This window comes from Stegastes partitus, unplaced genomic scaffold (genome assembly GCF_000690725.1).
Source record: "Stegastes partitus isolate 25-593 unplaced genomic scaffold, Stegastes_partitus-1.0.2 Scaffold718, whole genome shotgun sequence".
Taxonomy (NCBI): Eukaryota; Metazoa; Chordata; class Actinopteri; family Pomacentridae; genus Stegastes; species Stegastes partitus.
In genome coordinates, this window is record NW_007578449.1 from 40,058 (window position 1) to 61,954 (window position 21,897).

At 39.3% G+C, this 21,897-nt stretch overlaps 1 protein-coding gene across 1 annotated transcript in view; it reads right to left on the reverse strand.

Annotated features, from left to right (window-relative positions):
* rassf3 (Ras association domain family member 3) overlaps positions 1-21,897 on the reverse strand; it is an 88,309-nt gene that overhangs the window by 6,640 nt on the left and 59,772 nt on the right. The window contains exons 3-4 of the mRNA XM_008291107.1: positions 3,665-3,772; positions 326-499 (exon numbers count right to left, since the gene is read on the reverse strand). Of these exons, the coding sequence (XP_008289329.1) occupies positions 326-499; positions 3,665-3,772 (282 nt within the window). The remainder of the gene's footprint in view (positions 1-325; positions 500-3,664; positions 3,773-21,897) is intronic.

The following is a 21,897-nucleotide window of genomic DNA, read 5'->3' on the forward strand; positions in this document are numbered from 1 at the left end:
CTGTGTTTTTAAATACTCTTTAATTGCATTTCTTTGCTTAACATAAGTCTCTCAGTGTTTGTACTGTACGAGTGTATTTGCCCTTTCACTGTGGATGTGTGTGATTTCCTCATCCAGCCACAGACACTGCTGTGGTTGTGTTACACTGATGCACTGAATCAGGTGAAGAACAAAGTGAAAGTCAATCTACCGCTAATACAACTTCAACATCAGCCCTCTCCTGTGTCGCCCAGACTTGAACCAGTATGTCATCAGATCCTAATTAACTTATTGGGCAGGCTGTGGAGTGTGTGTGTGTGTGTGTGTGTGTGTGTGTGATCGCCACCTGTCTGACTGTGTTACAGGAGCTGATGTGGAGGGTGTTGGTGACTCCTCGGGGCAGATAGAAGGCCTCCCCCACCACGGCTCCCCCTGCCCCTCTTTGACCTCCTCTCACCGTCACCGGCCTCCTCAGATCCATCTGGACCTTGATGAACCCGGTGTACGCACCGGTGGGGCCCTGAGGGACACACAGTTACAGTATCTGTCACAGGTTGTACATGCTCGGATTTCTACTACATTGCACCTTTCACAGTATTACTTTGGCAAAGCTGAAGTCATTCATTTAACATGAATTTACTAATAATTATTAATTACACTTGAATACATTTTTCATGGACTTCTTTCTGTCATTAATTTATTCTTGTAAGTTTATTCTCATTTCTTATTGCCATTTATAATAAAGTTGTATTACATATTATTGTAACAATTACTATTCCCCTTAATTTTTTAATTTTATATTCTTAAAACGTAGCTTGAATTTGAAATAATCGTATAAATGCTAAAAGAGGGTTTACACTAGGCCTGCACTCAAGAGCTGCTGTAATAATCAGTTCATCTGTTCATTCTTGATTGTTTAAAAAATGTATTGAAATTGCTTGTATGCTATTTGTAATCATTTATATATTTTTTTATTTTATTTATAAAAATCATCTCACTGATTTACACAGTGTTTAGTGACTGCCAAGCTTTCGTTAACATTGTAGTAAAGTTTGTTTTTCCAGCTTTATTCAGTTATTAAAGCTGCACAATCATTTGATCGACGTTAGCTGCACTTGCTTTAAAAATGATTATATTCACAACAAAAACCTGATGTAGTCTACTAGTATACTAAAACAGTTTGTGAACTACAAAAAAAATTGCAAAAGGTCAACAGTGTTATGAAACATTCCTTTATTTTTTGTACAATCTGTGAAGGTTGTACATGCAGTACATGTACAGAGCTCCAGACCTGATGATTCAGATTATTCTCTTTTTCATACCTGTTGGGATGGATGCAGGTGATAAAGACCAGTGTTGTTCAGTGGACACAACAGATAACATCACCAGAATTTAATACAAGAGGAAATTAGGTGAATCTGCAGAATCTTCACCGAAAAGTGAAATAAAATGTTGGGGGTGCCAACTGGGAAAAAAAGTAGCTGCCTTTTTTCAATGACAACAACTAAATAAATCTTATTATTGCCAATTAATAAAAGTTAACAGCAGGTTGGCCTGCATGTAGCAGCAGAATCAGTGAATAATACCAAGTCTTGTTTTGTAAAATGCATAAAATTCAGAGGTACAGAAAAACAACCACACCCAATCAAATCATGTAAAATGAGGTAAACTATATGTATCGGTGGAACACAAAGATTTTATTTAAGTTAGTTGGACTCAAAGTTTCCTGGGTTTACACTAGACTACAGTAGGTGCTACATGATCTCTCCATGTGGGACCAGTTCACCCAATAAGCCCAGTGAGTCCTGCAGGACAGATGGCCCCAGACGGAGGAAGAGCATCTTAATCTCATTACTCCATATGGGGCCTGGAGGAGTGTGTGTGTGTGTGTGTGTGTGTGTGTGCGTGAGTTCATGTGTGTGAAGGTCACAAGTAGGCAAACAAGATCAGCAGTGAAACGACACGAGCTGAAACACAGACAGAGTGACGACAAGAAATTTGCACCACCGAGATGGAGTGATAAAGTCACAAAGAAGGAAAACGCAATAAAAACAGGAACAAGAACAAGACAAGGCAATGATTTGTCTCTTAGTCAGTTACAGCCTGTGATCTAATCTGCAAGTACGCTGATAATCTGATCACTGATTCAGTCATTTTCCAGCAAAAATGCCAAATGTTCTCTACTATGAGCTTCTCAAACATTCTATTTGTTTTTGTCGTATGTGAGAGGAAATCAGAAATCACAAGGCTCAGGATGTTTTAGAAACAAAAACAACAGATCAAATACCAACACTGACGATAAAAAGTTTTTACAAACAAAATAATTAAGGCCAGAGGACAGGACTTTTACATATAAACTAACACTGCCAGATGAGTTCACACAGAGCTGATTGAGCCTCTCATCACCTCCACAAAAAAGCTCTGCAGTAAAGCTCTGCATGCCGCAGTGTACCAGAGTTTTAACTTTGGTTTCTTTGGCCACATTTTAACACTGTCGCACTGGTAGCAATGTGTTTTATGTCCACTGACAATGACTGGTTGGCCAGAGCAGAAGACCTGCAGTGAGAGCAGCAACAGCAACTCAGAGCATGAAGGACAGACATAGAAAGTGTCCAAGAAAGGTTTCTGATGCTCCAGATAAGCAGTACGATAGTAACTGACTGAGAAGCATGTGTCTACTGTGTCAGCAATGTTTGCAACCAAAGAAAATTGATTCAAAAGAAAATCAAAAGTCGATTGAAACTCTTTAACATCAGGCAGCTGAAGGGAAAAAAATTCAATTAAATCAGCCACTTCACCCAATCACCTTATGAGCTAGCCTTATTATTTAAATTAATTATGAATAAACAAGAAACGCTGGTATTTGCAGCATATCAAATCTTTCTAACCTGATTATTTTCATCCTGAAATGACAGCAGATTCAAAGCAGTGCAGCTGCTTATGTGTTTATGACTCATGAATCTGCTGTTTTTAGACGATCTGCCATGCTTTGCCACATGAAGCTGTGGTATATGAACTGCACAGACCTGATGTCATTACTCTCACTGGCACAAATGGAAGACTAAAGTTCTGCACAATAGGTGTGTCTTAGGGGGAAAAAATTATTTAAACAAATAACAATTTTCACCTGGACTGATTTAAGTGAGGAACAAGTTTATCTATTTACTTATGACCTTGGTACACACTGATCCTTCAACTCCTATTAAAACCTTGTAAAAAAAAAAAATGCTGTTTTTAAAAATAAAATACCGCAGCACCCATCACTAGATACCAACATTTTTAAACCTCAGCTTCACCTGATACACCTAATTTCTACTGGATGTGACTCTGACTTGTAGTGAACACAACTTCAAACACCTTTCGCGCTGCCAAGAAAAACACTGTGGGGGAGAACAATTGCAGGAATAACATCACATCACTCTGATGTGACTGCTGAGGAATGCTGGGAACAGGAGGGAGGCAGTGTTAATGTTGAAACACTAGCACACCTCGAATATGAAGACTGAACGCCTTCATGACTCTGCATGAGCTGTGATGCGATATCTGTTGCAATGACAGCATCCAGGCTCTACTTGTTGTACGTGTTTGTGACTAGTACGGGCACTGAGCAGGTGAAGATACTTTTTTAAAAAATTTTTAAAGGGGAAACAAGCACCAGGCCGTCTTGTGTGTGTGATCTACTCACCATTGTCATTTTAAGGTGGTCTTTGGTCAGCGAGTTGTACTGCTCGATCTTCTGCCTGATTTCCTCCCTGCTGAACTCTGTCCGCAACTCCCTCTCCTTCTCCACATCCTTAGAAAAACAGACAGAGAACAGAAGAAAACATGACATGATAAGTCACAAGTTAACCAGGATCATTAAAACAATACAGTTTCTGTTTAGACAATGGCAGCAGGACACGTGGACGAGTGCACAAGAAGAATCTAAAACAAGAGTCTAAAAATAGAGGGCGTTGTGTTTTATTTTAGAGTAGTTTGAACTTTCTGACTTTCTAGTCAGTAGCAGCGATCATATAATATGGTGTAGTGCAGTTACAGTTATGCATGGCTGTAATGAAGAAGCCAGAAACAAAACCAGCTGTTGGGCAACTGCTAGAAAACCTCGAAGAAGAAACAAATCAAACTTTGGCAATGTACAAGAGACAAATAGAGAGAAGTCAGGAAGGTTGTACTTATTGTTTCATGTCAGCTGGTATTTGACATTTCATGACGTTTGGATAACAAAAGAAGCAGGAGTGTGAGTTAAATGTTCACTATGTCAAAACTTGTTCAGAAAAGGTGTTTTATCTCCAATGAAGCATCTTACTCTGTTTGTAAAAAGTCACCTCCAGGGTAAGAACTATTTGCAATAAAGTTTTAGGGAAGCTTTTTCCATTTCCATTTACTTTGTCTAATGCGTTACTTCAAAATGCACATATAAATGTATAATGGAAACACGGCTAGCAACAGACATGTACAATGACCCATCGTGTGTTCTTCTTTATGTCATGCACTGCAGCATTTTCTCCTTACAGGTCTTTATCCAAATCCACAACTAATATTTCCACGTCTTCTTCATACTGTAATAGTATTTTTTGGTATTTTTTGGTTCATCCTTTTACCGTACATGGCGTCAAATAAGCTATGTGTAAACAAAATAAATAAATACTTGAAATCAGCCTTAGAAGGTTTTTTAAAACACGAATAATGTTCCACCTGATATAGATAACACTGGGTACAGACCAGGTGTAGTTGTGTTGCCAAATGTTTTATAAAGTTTAATATCATAAGGAGCAGCACGCGCAATCCAAACTGAAAAATACACGAGAAACAGAAAACAGACATCAGTTGAACCAAAAAAAGATCAAATTAAAAGGTAGAAAGTTGCTGATTTACCTTCTTTACCTTTCGGATAAAAATCATAACAAGACGAAGGCGGGCAGTCTGGAGGCAGGATAACAGCTTTTTGCCTGTTGCATACATGCACTATAAGCCATTGCACAGAGCCTTTTAATAAAATAGAGTATTATGGTGTTTTCCATGTGGCCCAGCCCCCTCACATGATAACAAGGAGGGAGAAGATTACTGATTGAGTTCACATTTGTTGGTGTGAGTAACACACAACATATAATTCTAACTTAAATGGGCTTATAAATACTCTCATTGTAATGTATACAGCATGTATAAAAGATTGTTGGTGCACCCAGTGAAATGTCTGCTTTCTCTTGTATCAACAAGTACGACAAAAAGTGTCAATGCCAACCGGCTTGAAATAACCCTGAGATTATATCAGGCTCTGATAAAAAGTATGAAAAGGCCCTCACTGCTGCAGGCTCAGGACTTGACAAAAACAGCCTTTAATCAGCCTGAGTCGCATGCTAACAGACTGACTTCTAATTTTAGACAAAATCGTCCTGCAGAAAGGAGCTATAACACCAAGAGAATTACATTTAAAACAACACAGCAGTACGAAAAGTAAAACGTTTCCAATCAGAGTGAAGTCTGTAGTCTGACTGACTGGAGGTCACGTGGTGTTGACGGGGCTTCATACGTGATTCAAACAGCTTGTGATGTGTGTGGCGTGTGAGCGCTTGTCAAGTCAGCCACACAAGAGGCTTTAATGTATGTGAGGATTGCAGAGAGCCACATCAGCAGTCCACACTGTGGTAGTGTATAAATAACCAAAGAAGGTGGGGAAGGTCAAAACTGAGGTCAGCTGACAGAAAAAGTTCAGACACACACATGTGAACAGCACAGAGCCAAACATCTGCACGTGTGCTTTCACATCAAGGATGAACACTTAAAAGCACACTGACAGAAGACACACACACACACACACACACGACGTGTGAGTTGGACTCTTCTGATAAATGAATTATTGTTGTACAAGAGCACACATGTGCGACTGCTGTAACTCATGCATATTGGGCACAAACTATGATTTAGCTCGCATAAAAAAGCCAAATATGTTACATAATCAGCTGTAAAAGTCCGGTCCACTGACCTCAGAGCCAAATAAAATGTTTTCAGGCACACTGCATGCCGACGCCTTGTTCTCAAAAAGAACATGTCTTGTATTCACATATGACAGCTTTGCTACAACAAACATTTTCACTAAAAAATAATGACTGTGAGCAACTTAAAATCTGCATATTGTTAGATTCTGGAGTGACACATGACCATCGGAGGTGAATTCAAGATTCAAGGTAGATTAAACTGTGCCCCATAAGGAAAAGTTATCTTAGATTAACAAAGGTGTTGCACAAAAAACTGACCTGTTCCAAAAGACAAAAAAGTAAAAGCAAAAGAAAACACACTTGCAACCAGTTGAAATAACTAAACTATTTATAAGCAGCAACAAACACACTAAAAATAGCAGGTTTGACTATTACTTGGATCGAGCAGTGAAGCAGGCCTGCTTGGTACTTTCCATGAATGGTTGTAAAGATCTACAAAGAACATGTGCACAACACCTACTGTCTAACAGGGACATTAGTCCACCAGTTATGTAAAAAGTTTCACTTTCTAAGCATGTGTTTTTAAATTTCCTGTAACACTACTTTCCCAGCACAGCACTGCTGGGCCTAGTGCCGCTCAAGACAACTGTGACTGGTTTAAAGAAATACAAACAATTCAAGAGTTCTGTTTCCCTGATAGCAGAATGATAATGGGTATAGTCAGACTATTCTCCAGCAATGTGGGGATTGGGCTGGCCTTAATAATTTGCAGTCAGATACTAAAGAATGTAAATATTGTAGATTGAACATATTAGGATATTTGGATATAACAAGTACAAGCCAATTTTACAATTTCCTGACTGGTTACAGACAGAACTATTATTTTATCATTATGAAAATAGTCATACTAAATAATCAGTAATGGAAATAACTGGTATTTGCAGACACACATTACGATAGTGTAGAGGTACAATTAAGCTTTTATGCAGCAAATTTTGCCTCAAAATCAACATAGATGAGAACATTAGTGCTCAGATGATTAGCTGTAACAATTTTATTAACTGTGTGGCATTTTTTTTGGTAAAAAAAGGACAAAATACTGTTAATTTTTAGCTTCAATGTGAGGATTTGAAGCTTTTTTATTCTCACTATAAAGTAAATACACATGTGATAAAATATAGCCTCTATAATTTCGCTGTATTTAATTTCAAAAAGTAAATAAGCAATTAAGAAGTAAATAATCGGCGCCTACAGTTATTTTATTAGTTTACTAGACAGCTCTCCATTTGACTAACATTGTTGTCACTGCAAGGTGGCAGCTGCATCCTCTTTTTTTTTTCCTTTTTTAAACCACTGATACCAGATGTTTAAAACACAAGAAACAAAATCTGTTTGTCTTGTGTCTCGTGTCTGTTTGTGCACAGTATGTCAGACTCTTTAGACCGACTTTAATTCCCCAGTGTACTCTGTGCTTACATGGGCATAGTGCAGCTCTCCTAGCATCTATTAAAAACCACACACACACACACACACACGGTGCAGAATCCAGGGAGGCTTTGAAGGCACATGCACCCTTATATGGATAACACACACACTGCTCAAGGGAAAGACAAGGTGCCAATACAACATTTGCAAGCATTACAGACACACATAGTGCAGGTCTGGGAGCTTCTAGCATTATAATGTGTCCACTGAAAGGTTCACAGCTCTGAGAAAGAGCAGGAATGGCAGCTGGGTGCACGGTGAAGTGAAAATGTAGACGAGTAGCATGAATCTGAGGCTTTCACCCAAACCTGATGTCTTCTATCACGCACTTCGGTTAAATTAAAAGAAAATCTGATGATCTTTGTAGAGTGGAGGTCATACTGATGATGAGACTTTAAGACACGACAGGCGAAATATTATGATGTATTTATTGCCCAATTAAGGAAAATTAAGTAGCTGTTCAGGAAAAAAAAAAGTTTTTCAATCTCAACTGCCAAACATTTGATGGTTCCAGGTTCTTAAACTTGAGATCCTGGTTGCACAAGGCAGCAAATACAATATTTTAGAGGTTTTAAATTGTTTGTTGGACAAAAAGTAACAATCTGAAGACATCATTTAGAGCTGCAGACAACAGCAACATGCATTTTTCTTTATTTTTTCAACAATAAAATGATCTTTAAAGAAAGTAGCCTGATAAGTTGATGAGAATTAATTGGTAGTGTTGCATGTTTGTTGTAAAATTCCTAAAAAAATATACACTGGCTTCATCTATTGTGGACTAATATGATATTCAGACTGCAGTAATCGGTACATATTTTAGAAGTATGTACAGCTTTAGGCTTTAAATCGGTGCTTGATCAATTAGTTAAACAGTAGAAAATGATCAACACCATATTAATCGATATCAAACATTTAATAACTGATCAGTAATTGCAGTCATTAATCAAGGAAATACAACCAGCTTTCTCTAGTTCTATATATCACTTTATGATGAATATTTTTGGGATTTGGATTATAGAAGTGATTGGAAAACAATGTTTTGGACACAGGGAAACTGTGAGGTACTTTCCAGTGTTCCTGCATGTTAGAGACTAAACCCTCAACTGACAAAGTAATCCAGTGATTAGATTCTCTTTTTTTTAATAATTATGACATCCTAAAGCTCAACCTGAGCTTCCAACAGATTAATTTGTTCAGCAAACTTTGTAAAGCAGTAAAATATTTAGTAATTATCTCATGGAACGATGAAAAGCATAAATTCTTCAATGATATGTTGTACTGTGAAAGTAGTAGTAAAGAATTGTTTGATTGATTTTCTGTATTTTTAAATGATTAAAATAAAAATTTTAAAACTCATTCGATCTAGTCGTATATCGGCCTTCCCAACCTGATGTCACTTCTTGACACCTAAGTGATACTGACCTGTCTGTCAGTCTAAATGAGACAGACACTGACTCATCGGGATTAAAAGGAGGCCAGACGAGGATGTTCGGCTCCATCAGAGCTGTTTAGTCGCATGCGCGCCAACAGAAACAAAATCTTAAGAGGACGAACTTCAAGTTTACACGATCCTTCATTTTTTTCTAAATACTTCTGTTGAACTGTGTGTCATGACGCCGAGTGTGACTTGAGGTGTTTTTCCACGATCAGTCTCAAACTTTAAGCAGCTGTCAGACGAGATGAGTCAAAGCTTATTACCGGGAAGTGACAGGTAAGGAGATTATCTGGCATCTCACTGGCCATAAAGAGGGCAAGAAAGAAAGCGCTGAGGAAAGGGAAAGAAAGAAATGACACTCCCTCGGGGGGGAATCCTTCCACTCGTGACTTTGCAATGTTTGTTTTTGCGTCGTCATTTTTGTGCAAGGAGGTCAGAACAAAACTTACATCTGACCTACATCGGTTGTAGTTACACCACTCACGGATCCTGAACAGTCACTCCCGGTCTTTATAACAGGATTCAGTGATAATTTATTTTAATTTTGCCACCAAGCTGAGCGTCAGAGCTACTGACCTCTTCTAATGAGTCTCCTGATAACTGTCCTCATTAGGCGGTATAAGCAGAGAACGACAGGATGAAGCCGTCATTAAGTAGCTCGTGATATGTGAGCTTGTCCACTCTGAGCTGTGTAATGCCCCGGATGGAGAGGGTTAAAGGGAACTGGGAGGGTGAGAGCGAGCAAATCTAAACAAACAGGAGAAGCAGAGCACAGCGGAGCTACAACACAATGAGGTCATGGTCCTATTTAAGAGCACAGCGAATCCTCCCTCTGAAGCTGGACTGAAGGAGAACAGAAAGAAGACACAACGGCTCTAACAGAGGCCTTGTATTACTGCAGCAATCACAATAACTCAAAGAAGAATGTAAAGGCCTCTTGTAGTAGCGTCAGGCTTCACCTTTCCACTTGACTTTACACTTACTTGAGCTGAAGAAAAGAACATCATGGGCTCACTGGAGGAAGTGATATCAGTGGGGAAGTCTTCTTCTTGACACTGAATCTCATTCATGTACAGCTTTCTACACGTCAGTAGTTCAACAAGTTATGCAAACTTTATCAGAAAATCTGTACTTGTCTTTAGGATGCTGATGCTGAGGGCAGGATTTGACATTACAGTACAGATGACTGAAATGGCTCTGAGTAAAATGTACCATCGAGCATCATTATGTGTTTTATAAACACCGACAGGTCACCAAAACAATGAAATTCTGTACTTAAGAGAGCATAATCATCTGCATAATAAATACACAACTTTAGTTAATAGGTATTTACTCAGGTATTTTACAGCAGGTCTGAACAAGATTAGAAAATAGATTAGCTTAGATGGTAGGTCAAATCCTGACGTATGTCGTGTCTGAATTAATTTATTGTAGCTACTATATGGCCATTTATATAATCAACTGTAAAACAAAATGAGTCGTCTTTACTTTGTTTGTTTTCCTTTTTACATAATATGTTCCATAAAATTTAATAATTTTATCAGCATAAATTGCTCCAATGACTCCACTGTAAAGCTGTGGCTTCATAAATAACCCCGAGTTCAGTAGCAGATATTAGTGTTTCAGTGACCAATAGAAATGATTAGATAATCATGACAATAAGACAAAAAGGATAAAACAGCAGAACTTCCCTTTAACTCCTGTGTGTTACACGGTCAAAGTGAAGGATGCCAGTTTTATCTCATGGATGGGCAAGTCTGGAGTAAACTGCAGGACAGGGATTTTATTGGCTAAATTAATGGGAAGCAGAATACACAAATAGGCCATGCAATGCAAGAAAAATACAAAAAAATCAATGGCTTTCATCCAACACTTCACAAACTGGGCTTTTAGAGGTGTAACTAGCTGAAGAGACCAGACACATAAAGGCGCTGACATGTTTAGTTACTAGGTCTGTTCACTATGTTATGGCAGCTCATCGCTCCAGAACAGACTATAAAGACAAAGTATAGAGGCTGAACAGTCTGGAGTGAAGACACTTGTTGCAGAGAGCAAAGACACATTTAAAAAGCAGAACTCTGCCTGAGTTACCAGGAAACACGGGAAAAAGCAGAAGAGACGAGACAGAAGTGAAGAGACAGAAAAAAGAAGAGCGAAGGGAGAAACCAACAACCTACGGAGGACGAGGATCATATCAGGCTTCATCTTTACCTCCACTGTCAGCGTCTCCCTGCTCTCTGGCTGCGGTTTCAAAAATAACCCTAATGGTTTAAGTTTAGTCTGAGAGCGAAGAGGCATTCTCCTTCCTCAGCCTTTTATCACACACACCTGCAGCATTCCTGCCTTTGTTTAGCACAGTCACGCTCGTCTGCATCTCCTGTCTGTAAATAGATGACATCACTGTGTGTGTGTGTGTGTGTGTGTGTGCAGATAAAACATGCTTAGCTGGGACAAATACAGCCTATAGCACTGGACTGAAGTGTGTTTGTGTGCTATGGGGGCTACAGGCAGACTAAACACAGTCATCTAGCTGTGCCGACTGAATCTAACCTACATTTTAAAAGACATGTAGAATATAGCATCGTGTTATTTCTGTCCCTGTGTTTACTTCACCGTGTTACAGTCTTCCACTAAGCCCTGTATGTTTGAAATAACCACAGTAAAGGTCAGTTCACTCAGCAAAAACAATAACAAGGGGGTTTAAACTGGGAAAGTCTCCTGCCAATATGGCATATTACATCGAAGACAAAATCTCTGGTAAGGCTGATATCTTCCAAGAAGTTTTCAGTGTAACAACCATTTAATTTTAAACTAATAATACAGAATGCAGAGACACACTGACACACATTTTCAGTTCATGTCATACGGGAAAATTCTGGGGAAAAAAAAAGCTCCAAACTTTCCACAATTAAATGAACGTGATCACTGGTAATACTGAAATCTGACATGCTCTGCTCATAGAAAACTCTGCACATAGAAATAAGCACATGTCGACAACACTAAAACACTCTATTTCACTATTTTTCATTTGATTATTGCTCACAAACCTGTCTGAGCTGCTGCACTGCAGTAACTGAGTGGAGACTAGAGGCTTCTCTGTGCACAGCTGCCTAGCTAGCATCTACTATAGCCTGCATGTGGCGTTCAGGAAACACCCGTAAATTGTAGAGTCTGTTGTAGGTAGATGTTCCACCAATGAGGCATATTGAGTACAATTTAATATATATTTTGCTTCTCTGAGTTTTATTTTAATGCAAAGATTTGTACACTAGCAGCAATGTAGCACAACATGAAAGTGAAATTTGACATTTTTACATTAATATCTGACTTGCTGTACACCGACCAAAAACTACAGGTAACTTTAAATTAGCATTCATCTGAACTGTTCAGTGAGTAGCACATCAAGCGAACGTTTCCTCTTTTATATCTTATTAATAACATCTTCTAGAGTACTTCCTCAGAATTTATTGGAATTTAAGACCTGTAAAATAACGTGAAACCAAAAAGAACTACCTAAAATATTTCCAATGTTATTCACACAACCTGCATTTAAAAGTTTTCCAGTGGAAAAATTTGAAGAAGAAAAAACAACACATAACAACTTTCTTAGATTCTTCCTCCTGACTTTTTGTATTTTTCCTTCTAAACTGTCTCGTGTCCATTCTTCTGCCCTGACACCCTCCCTCCCCATGTTACTTCCTGTTGAGTCCGTGTGGGGAAGTCGAGGTCGGCCACACCTTTCCTCTCAGCATTCCTACATTAATGGGTACACACATGCATGTACAATATCACATACATGCTGTAAAAGTGCTCACACCTTTCCTCTTTTTCAGACATTCCTCAGCGAGCAGACAGACTCAAATTCTTAAGAGGACATTCCTGAGCTAATGGACGCTCATGTACACAGCACAGGGATGTTAAAGGAGACTGATGACACATTTCATTTGTCTGTAATTTAATTCTTGGGCTCTACTGGACATTTCTTCGCATGAACTGTAGTTAAGTCCCTTAACAGTATATAAATAACAGAAATTTACAAAACATATGTCCTCTCTGGAGCCTTTTATAGATCTCTCCATCTCTGTGACGCATTGCTAGCTAATATATGTGCTGTTCAACGCCATCATAGTCCATTTGCTATCACAACAAACCGTTATTCATTAATCCGGGGCGGCTTTCAGAGGCTTAAAGCTGATAATAAAGTCTGTTTTGATTTGAAGTCGGTTCTGTGCTGTCAAATTAACACCGTTAGTCTTCTGATAATAGTGAAAACACCCAATGTAAAGGCCCAAACTGAACCAGTGATACTTAGAATTCTGCAATTTGATGTAAAGCAGAGAAAAACAGCCAATACAAACATTTAAAAAGCCCAGCACGTAGTTCAGATGCTACCGGCACATTAAAAGGCCGTTATCAGTCGTCACCACTCCCATAATTATGGTTTGGATAAAACTGCATACTACATCTACTCGTGGGCCAGAATGGTTAGGTTGGTGCTTTAATCTAACCAAACAGTGACCGGAAACACAAAGTCATAAATGACAGTAAAACTGAGATGAAACAAAGGTCTAAAAATAACGATCCCACAATGGACATAAACATCAGGCTCCTGGGATAAAGTTCAGCAACTGACTTGCATCACCATCGAACCTTTCGCCTATGAATGAAGACTTCAGCGTTATGTCAGCGAACACTGACATGTGTCCAATATGTGCCATCAGCATGATTTAAAGAGGTGCTAACAGCCTGCTGAGCCGTCTTGTAAGTGGAGGAGGGTGTCTACTAGTCACATCTATGTGACAGATTATAACCGTGCACTGTTTGCCTTCTTGGTTTAAAAAATTACTGAAATAATTAACTTCTTATTCAAGCACTTGCTGACAAATTAAATGTTTATCATTTACAGCTCTAAAGCCAATATTTTAGACACCTGTCATTTCATGTATAGCTGATCCTTATTTTTCTCTTCTTCCAGTTTCCCTGAACACTTCTATAACTGCATTTAAAATAATAAATCTTTATAGACCTTTTAAATTAGAGAATTCCTTGCAAAGAAATGTTTTCTTTAAGTGAACACTGGCCGACATCGCGCTGTCAAATGCATCACCGTCAAATAAATAGTTAAATTTTTCTTCAGAAAGGAAGATAAAAGAAGAAATGTACACAATTCTCTTCCCAAACTGAGCAAGTGAAGCCTGCAGACTAAACTGGCTCGACCACATGGAGACAAGAGGTTGCGTTCAGCACAATAGTGTGAACCAAACTGCATCGCTGACACCGCACTGCTGCACTGTCTGTATGTTTCCAGTGTGGCTCGCTAAGTACAACATGGGAACATGGATGGCAGAAGACAGGACATACAGTACTGGTTCAGCTCCCCACAGGAGACTGTGAACAGGAGACCACAACCGATCTGTTTGTAGGGGCCACCCAGAGACGGAGCTCTGGCCATTACTAACACCAAAAAAGAGAAGGAAGATGACGAAGATGTGGAGGAGGAGGAGTGACAAGAAGGACTGAAAGAAAAACCAGGGATGAGAGGAAGAAAAATGTAATGCAGGACGAGAAAAGAAAGATAATAAAAAACAATAAGATGGTAGACAAAAAAGCAAAAGAAAGCAAAGATTGTGTAAAAGTTAGAATGAGAATGTGAAAAGGGACATGAATTATAAAAAAGTGATGCAGACGACACACAGAGTAGAAGGAAGAAAAATAATTTCTATCTTTAGCAGTGATCATATTCTAACTTCATGTTTAATAAAACCACAGTGTCTCCAGTGTCTGTTCAAGCTCAGCTATGCTGTTAACGCGGTTGCTTTGGAGATAAATATAACATTAAAAACACGACACTGTTGCCGTCCAACCAGTTGGATTTTCAGCCCACATTGTCGCTGCTGTCTAAGCTGCTAACTGCCCGCTGAGAAATGTTCTCATTAGCCTGAAAAATGGCTTTCATTAGATCAGCTCCATCCAGGGGAAAGACACTGCCTGGCCAAGGCTCACACACTAGCTTACATATCTATGCGCACAAATACAGTTTTATTATCAGTGGTTGGAGCCTTGCGCAGGACTCACATTTGTTAACACAAGAAGAATTGAGCAACAGACCCTAAGAGGTGTGTTGGTTTTGTGTGTGTGGTTAGTGAGTAAGCACATGTGGGCTGAGATTATGAAACTTCATGGAAGACACAAGCCAGAAAAGGGGTGTGTTTGAGGAGGGTGAGCCAACAATATTCCAGACTTCCTCTGGAGACTTGCACTTTACTGGTCTTCATTATCAAAGTTTCTTAATTATTTTTCTCCATCATCCCTCATTGTTTCTAGAGCTGCATAACAAATTGCTTCAGCATTGTACATGCGTGATAGTCACATCGAGGTTGTGTAAACTGACTGAAACACATCATGCTACAACTATTCTTTGCTACTGAATACAAAAAGACAACTCACCAGGCTGTTATTTCTATGACTAATCTACGAGAGAAGTCTGTCTGATATAACTTTGATTTGTTGGATACATGGATTGGTTTTGTCTTTTTTTTACTGCATTTACAAGACAGCAAAATCAAATGTGTTGCGAAAAAGAAACGCAGCATCAGCGATTTGGAAATATTTCCGCTCCTGAAAGAATAATGTTGATCAGAAACTGTTTGAGCAAAGATCTGAATGTCATCCCAAGCCAATCACTTGGACAACCATTTTTGTTTCGTTTCGTAGAGATTAACCAAGAGCCCCAAAAGGAGACATTTTCTAAAACTTAGTCCTCAGATAAATTCAGAAATAGTTTTCCACCTCAGTGTTGTGAATAGAGAAAGTTGTAGACCTCATAATAAGCAGGACAGGAGAGTGAGGATGTCACATAGAGTTAAATAAGTCAGGGACACAACAATGACTTCATAAAATTAATGTCTGTTAAGTAACTGCAACACTTAGGGTAACCCCGACCAAATTTTCCAAAGTCCTACATCATCAGCTTCCATGTCGAAAACAGTCCCATTAAGTTACTTAATGAGATGGTTGAAGTCGTTGGAAGCCACAGAAAGACCAAACATCATTTAAACAAACGCAACGAAAGAAAGCAAAAGCAAACAAACACAACAGCGAATATGAACGATAATGAGAGCAGGCAACCCTCCACAGCGGCCTCACTGAGTCACATATGAAGCAACAGAACAACGAACCACTCACCATCAGTCATATCTGACAACTTTATTACTAAATGACCTTCACACTGTCTGACACTCCTCCTACAGCAGTTATATGAAGCCACTGTAGGCTGTGAAAACACGGTGAACGGTGTACGTGTTGATGATACTTTCCGAATATACAAGAGCATATCATGGTGACAAACTCCAACCATCCCATCCCACATGTGTGACATATAAACTTTATACTCCCATAGGTCATCAGTATGTGACATGCTACATTCCCATCAACACAGCTGTGGTTGTGTTTCTGTTGTGCTATTTTAGTTTTAGCCAGACCAGCGGTGTGGCTCCAGAAACGCAGACGTCTGCCTTTTGATTCAGACAAAAATGTCTCAACTACTGGACAGGCGTCCATGACATTTGGATGTTAGCGTGTTTACTAAATGCGTATTAGCATGCTAACGTTCTTACGCTGGTTACATGATTCAAAGCTGATGAATTTATGGCTTGTCTGGGCTATTTTGTTCACCCCGTGAAGCACTTTATAAATAACGCTGATCATATGTATACCATCCGAAAACTTGTTGACGTGCAAGTAACCAAGCTAATATTAACATGCAGTTCAGAGCACAGTTAAAGTTGATTTATAGTTGTGTGTGAGAGGGGTTTTGGTGTAGCTTTAGAGACCATGCATGCAGCCACTGTAGCTACAACACAGTCCAAACTTAACATCTTCATCTATACGTTTCTGAAGCTGGTAGATCGATGAAAGTAACATGAAACATGTTGCATAAGGACTCAGCGATCTCCTTTTAAGTAACACACATCAAACTGTGCTAACCATTTCCTGAAGCAACATTTCTACCTACTTAGAAACAAGACAGGGCAAAATTGAGGTTACGTGGGTTTAATTTGTTAAGTAAGCTGTTGGCCACCATGGTTTTAAAGCAAATGAAGGAATGTCAACACGAGAACATGATACGGCCTGATCACAACCAACACACTGCTCTGATGATGGGGTGGTGCCATCAGCAGAGTAAATCTAGCAATTATAAATCTAAATCTAAACAGGGCTGATGTTAACACCTTTTGTCAAGCCCACCTTAATCAGCTAAAATTTATTTCTAGTATAACAATGTAGAGATCATCCTGAAAAGTCTGACATGCTAAATGGTACAGAAAAGTGACCAAATCAGGCCCAGTAGTGATAAGTATGATTTAAGTATGATTTCTCTTTATTATGCATCAATGGGATGTTTGGTGTCGTGTCTTTTTTTAAAGGAAATTTAAACATACCTGTGGCAATTTAATTATCAAATGTTGCTCCGATTGTTCAAGCCAACTGGAATATTACCCAATGACTAATGGAGATGTCGCCACACTGTGTCTCTTCTATGAGTAATGGGAAATGTCTACGAACTGGAATCCAATACTGAATTGGGAGTAGAAGAACCTGCTGTTGCGCTGTTAAAACTTCAGCAGGATTTTCGTTGACGTAGATCCTACAGCTTTCCTGAATACCATTTTGTTGGGCAACGGAGCATCAGCAGCAATCAGAAGTTCCACATTTTAAAGAAAGCATAAATGTAGTACAAGAATTTGTTGACAAAATATTATATTGTTCAGTTAAGCCTGATTGATATCCTACATTTAGGATTAAAAAACAAATAGCCGACTCCCAAAATTGAAACACCAACACAGAGAATAAATATCTGAATTGTCAAATATTTGGGTCCCAATCCAATAAAATCATGGGTTCGTTACCACTTTCTAATAACGGTGGCATGTTTCCTGTGATTCATGGCACAAATTTTCATCCTCATAATTGTTTCAGTTGTTGAACAAATAGCACAATTACAGTGTTTGCTTGTCATCTTGACCGGCTGCGACCTTGCAGAGCTACAAGTACAGACGTTGCGTTACTGAGCGCGTGCTGAAGCGTCCCGGCGTATTTGTTTTGACTCTCTCAAGTGAGGCAGAAAGATAGGAGAGATAGAATTTAGTAGTTTTACAGCTTAATCCAACCCAAAGCCATTTTTTCTCAGCAGTACTTTAGCAACACATTTCCACACAAGTGAAGTTGTATCCTCTTAATTTTAACCACTTCAGTTTCACATCTTTAAACTCATAATTCCAGTTTCATCTTTCCAAGGAAAAAAAAAAAGAAATCACACAAACTAGGTCAACAGCTTGATATAATTACCACATCATTTCATTCTATACGTTGTTCTGAAGTAGCTCATGTGAAAAAGCAGTCTTAAATGGCATTACGCAGTATCACAGTACGACTAGTTGTTGTTGTGACACAATAGAAACAATGAGGATGTCAAAGGAAGGTGTGTCTGGATGGGGCCTGATAATGGAAACAAGGGAAACAATACCTGTGAGATGTGCTGCTCTGAGAGTATGCAGTGATGAGTGTAATGTCACTCTATAGTCAGACCACCCCTTTGCCTCAGCTGCAGTGGAAATTCCCTTTAAAGAGCATCGACCAACCCCCACCCTCACAGGCAAAACACACAACCTCTGACATCAAACCAGCCAAAACACAGACGGAGTGATATTCAGCCACCGTGAGCCAAACCCTAATGTTCAAAACCACCACACACAGCGGCATAATGATCAGCCAAAACATTAGAGATCCGGAGGCCTCAGAGGTTTTCAGCTGGAGCTGTGTGTCTGAATACTAAAGTTCAGAGTTGCTCCATTTTGTCTCATGAAACAACTGGATGATGGGTTATTTGACACGCAAGGCTGTGAGTGTACATGCCGTCATTATGCCGAAACCTAACATTATGCATGTTATGGTGGGATGAGTGGGGTTTGTGGAATGCCATTTACGAGAATAAAAGACCATTAGCAACTTTTCATTTATGGGTTATTGATTTACAAAGTATTTTTGAACACATTATGTTGATGTGGCAGCAAAGTAAGCTACCAAACTTGCAAGGGACGGGAAAACATGTCTTTGACAAATCCTAATCAATTTAAAGACTCCAAAAATTCAAAATTAATAGCATTATGCTGGCAAGGGTACCGTGTAGCACCCAGGAAAATGAACCAGCAGCAAATCAAGTTAAACATGACCGTACTTGTTTTTCTATAGTACCAAAAGCAGCAAGTGCAGCTGCAGCAACAGGTCTGCTGTGAATTGTGAAACAAAAATAACATACCAAGAGCCATGCATGCAGATAATTTGCATTTGACGTACAGGCAACCAAAATTAAGAATGCAGAGTCACAGAGCATTATAAATAAAAGAGGGAAACACCTTCAAACTTATGTTACCACAATGTTCCTAACATGAAGTCAGTGCTGCAGGATCACAGCTAAAATGATAATCACGATTATTTTTGATCAATGTCTGGATCCTGGTTACTTGATGTTAGGGACAAACTAGTTAAATAAAAAGAGAAATGCTTTTAGTTCTATTTTGTGCTACTTTCCTGCTAATTTACAAATGTTTGCTTGAAAATAAGATTCTTCTTCATCTGAATTGAGTACATCTAGAAGCTAAATGGAAATTATATTGCACCTATAACACCTCACTTGCAGAGCAGCCGCGTCTCAATAGACACTGCTATTTAAAGATGTTTCCTAAACGCTTCACATGCAGTCTGTGGTAGATGCTAGCTAGATGGCTGTGCACTGAGAAGCCTCTAGTCTCCACTTAGTTACAGCAGAGCAGCAGCTTAGACCGCTGTGTGACCAAACATTACTTTGAAAGGAGTTCTAATGGTAGAATTTCCCAAGTTGACACTTTAATCTCATTATTCTCATGCATACAGAGAATTGCTCACACAATTCCACCATTTTTACTGCTTAATTCGTTTGATCATTAAAAACAGCAACTACCAGGTTTGTTTCACATTTCAAATAACTGGACTAAAACATGAGTGAAAGGTTTGGCACAAAGTAAAGTAAAACCATGAAAAAAGTGTGGCCGTTTTTACTTTATGAATCAAGAAATAATTCTGAATTGAACTGTTGCACCTTAAATTAGAATCATAAGTAAGAGTTTGGCCTTCATTCTATGTTTGATTAAAGAGGGAACATTGCTTACACATGTTCACGCATTAACTACAAGTCTATCCAAAAGCAGCTGCCTCCTCCGAACCCACTCACCCAGCCACAACATAAACCTTTACATCAACAGCGCTCCTCCACAAAGCGAGAATCTTCAAAACCTTCGAGACAAGACCGTCTTCGTCACATCAGCACACCCTTTCTGAAGACCTGCCTTGACATTCATCATCATTTGACTCTCACTTTCTCCTCTGCACATCAAAGAAAGCACCAGACCGCCTCAAAGTGTGCTGTGGTTTGGTGATAATGGCGGCCTGGAGATCACAGCCGGTATAAACTGCTCCCAGATGAGCCTCTAAGTGAAGAATGGTATGTGACAGAATCATTTACAGAGCATGGTGGCAACAACAGAGGGAGACCAACGCACGCTTCATTACTGATCATACAAACACCAAGGAGGCAGGGCGGAAAGGCACGCTCACTTTCATTAATTATTATACTGTTCTGCTGATTTTGCTTCATGTGGTTGGTACGCTTTGGTATCAGGTTTTAGATCTGGGGGGAAGTATTCAGATAGCAAATTATCCTCTGAGTTTAGCAGTTCATCTGATGGCCAGTAAGGAAATCATCGCATTTTCAAACAGATACAGTCGACTAACCATGTGCAGAATAAAGAGGCAAAAAAAGGGAACAAGAATTGGAAAAGGTATATTTCTAATAGCCCATGCATTACTTTAATCATTTTTAAAAGCATAATGAATGTACGGCGCTTGTGTTCTGTACAAGGTAGGTCACACCTTCCATCTGGTGCCCTGTGACCCTGTAATAAGAAGCTGCAGGTGGTCAGTTTCTCCTCAGAGAGGTATGACAAAGTACGAGCAGGGGATAGGGGGAGAGGTGGTGGTGCCTGGGGTCCACAAACCACTCGACCACCTGTTCGGGGAGTTTGGGTGAGAGCCGTGGAGCAGAGGGTCTGTTTAAAGCAGCTGGTTATGTGATTCATCACTGCTGACAAGCTTCATCAGCAGTGACCCGGAGCACAATTAAGGCTGGGAGAATGTGATACTGTCACGCTGCAACTAATGTTTATTTAATCATGTCGATTAATCTGCCTGAATAACAGCCTACAAGACCAGTAGAAGGCCTAGAGTTGAAGCTAATGTTCAGATAACTTGCTTTATTTTTTAACAACAGATTGAAAACTTAAAATATTGAGATTACACTGACAATAAGTTCAATTCACATGCCAGTGTACAGTGTATAAGAAACCCTGTCAGTAGCCAGTAGAACGCTTCGTGACTTTAATCACTTATTTTGAGAGACATGAAAAAATAATAGTAATCACAACCAAAGAACACTTAATATTGATACTCTACACATTTGTTTTGCTGCTCAGTAAAGTCTACTTTGCTGGTACAAAAAAGTTTACGGTAATGCCTGATAATATATAATCAAACAGTCTTTTTTCTCGGGTTACCCTTTTAAGGTTAAAAAACGCTCTGTTTGCAATCACTGCAACCATTGGCAAGCAGAGAAACCACAAGATTTTCAGGAAAATAATCAATCAAAGTGCAGTATGGAAGTCTTGATTCCTTCACTGCAGCGTGGAAACTGAGTACAGCCTGGTCATACAACAGGTGCGAGCAGTAACCCTCATGAGGCAGGATTCCTTGTGACAGGATGTGTGTTATTCACATTTTTGCAACCACTCGCAGCTCTGCATTTGCAGGTCCATGCGATTTAACCACGGACTTGCAGAAGCAGCACTGTGTCAGATCAGCGTGGGTTTTCATCAGCATTCCCAGGATCACTCAACCTTTATCACTGGTGACAAGAGCTTGGTCCACACGATCGCTGCTCCACACCCACTCCACTCACCACATGTGGATCCC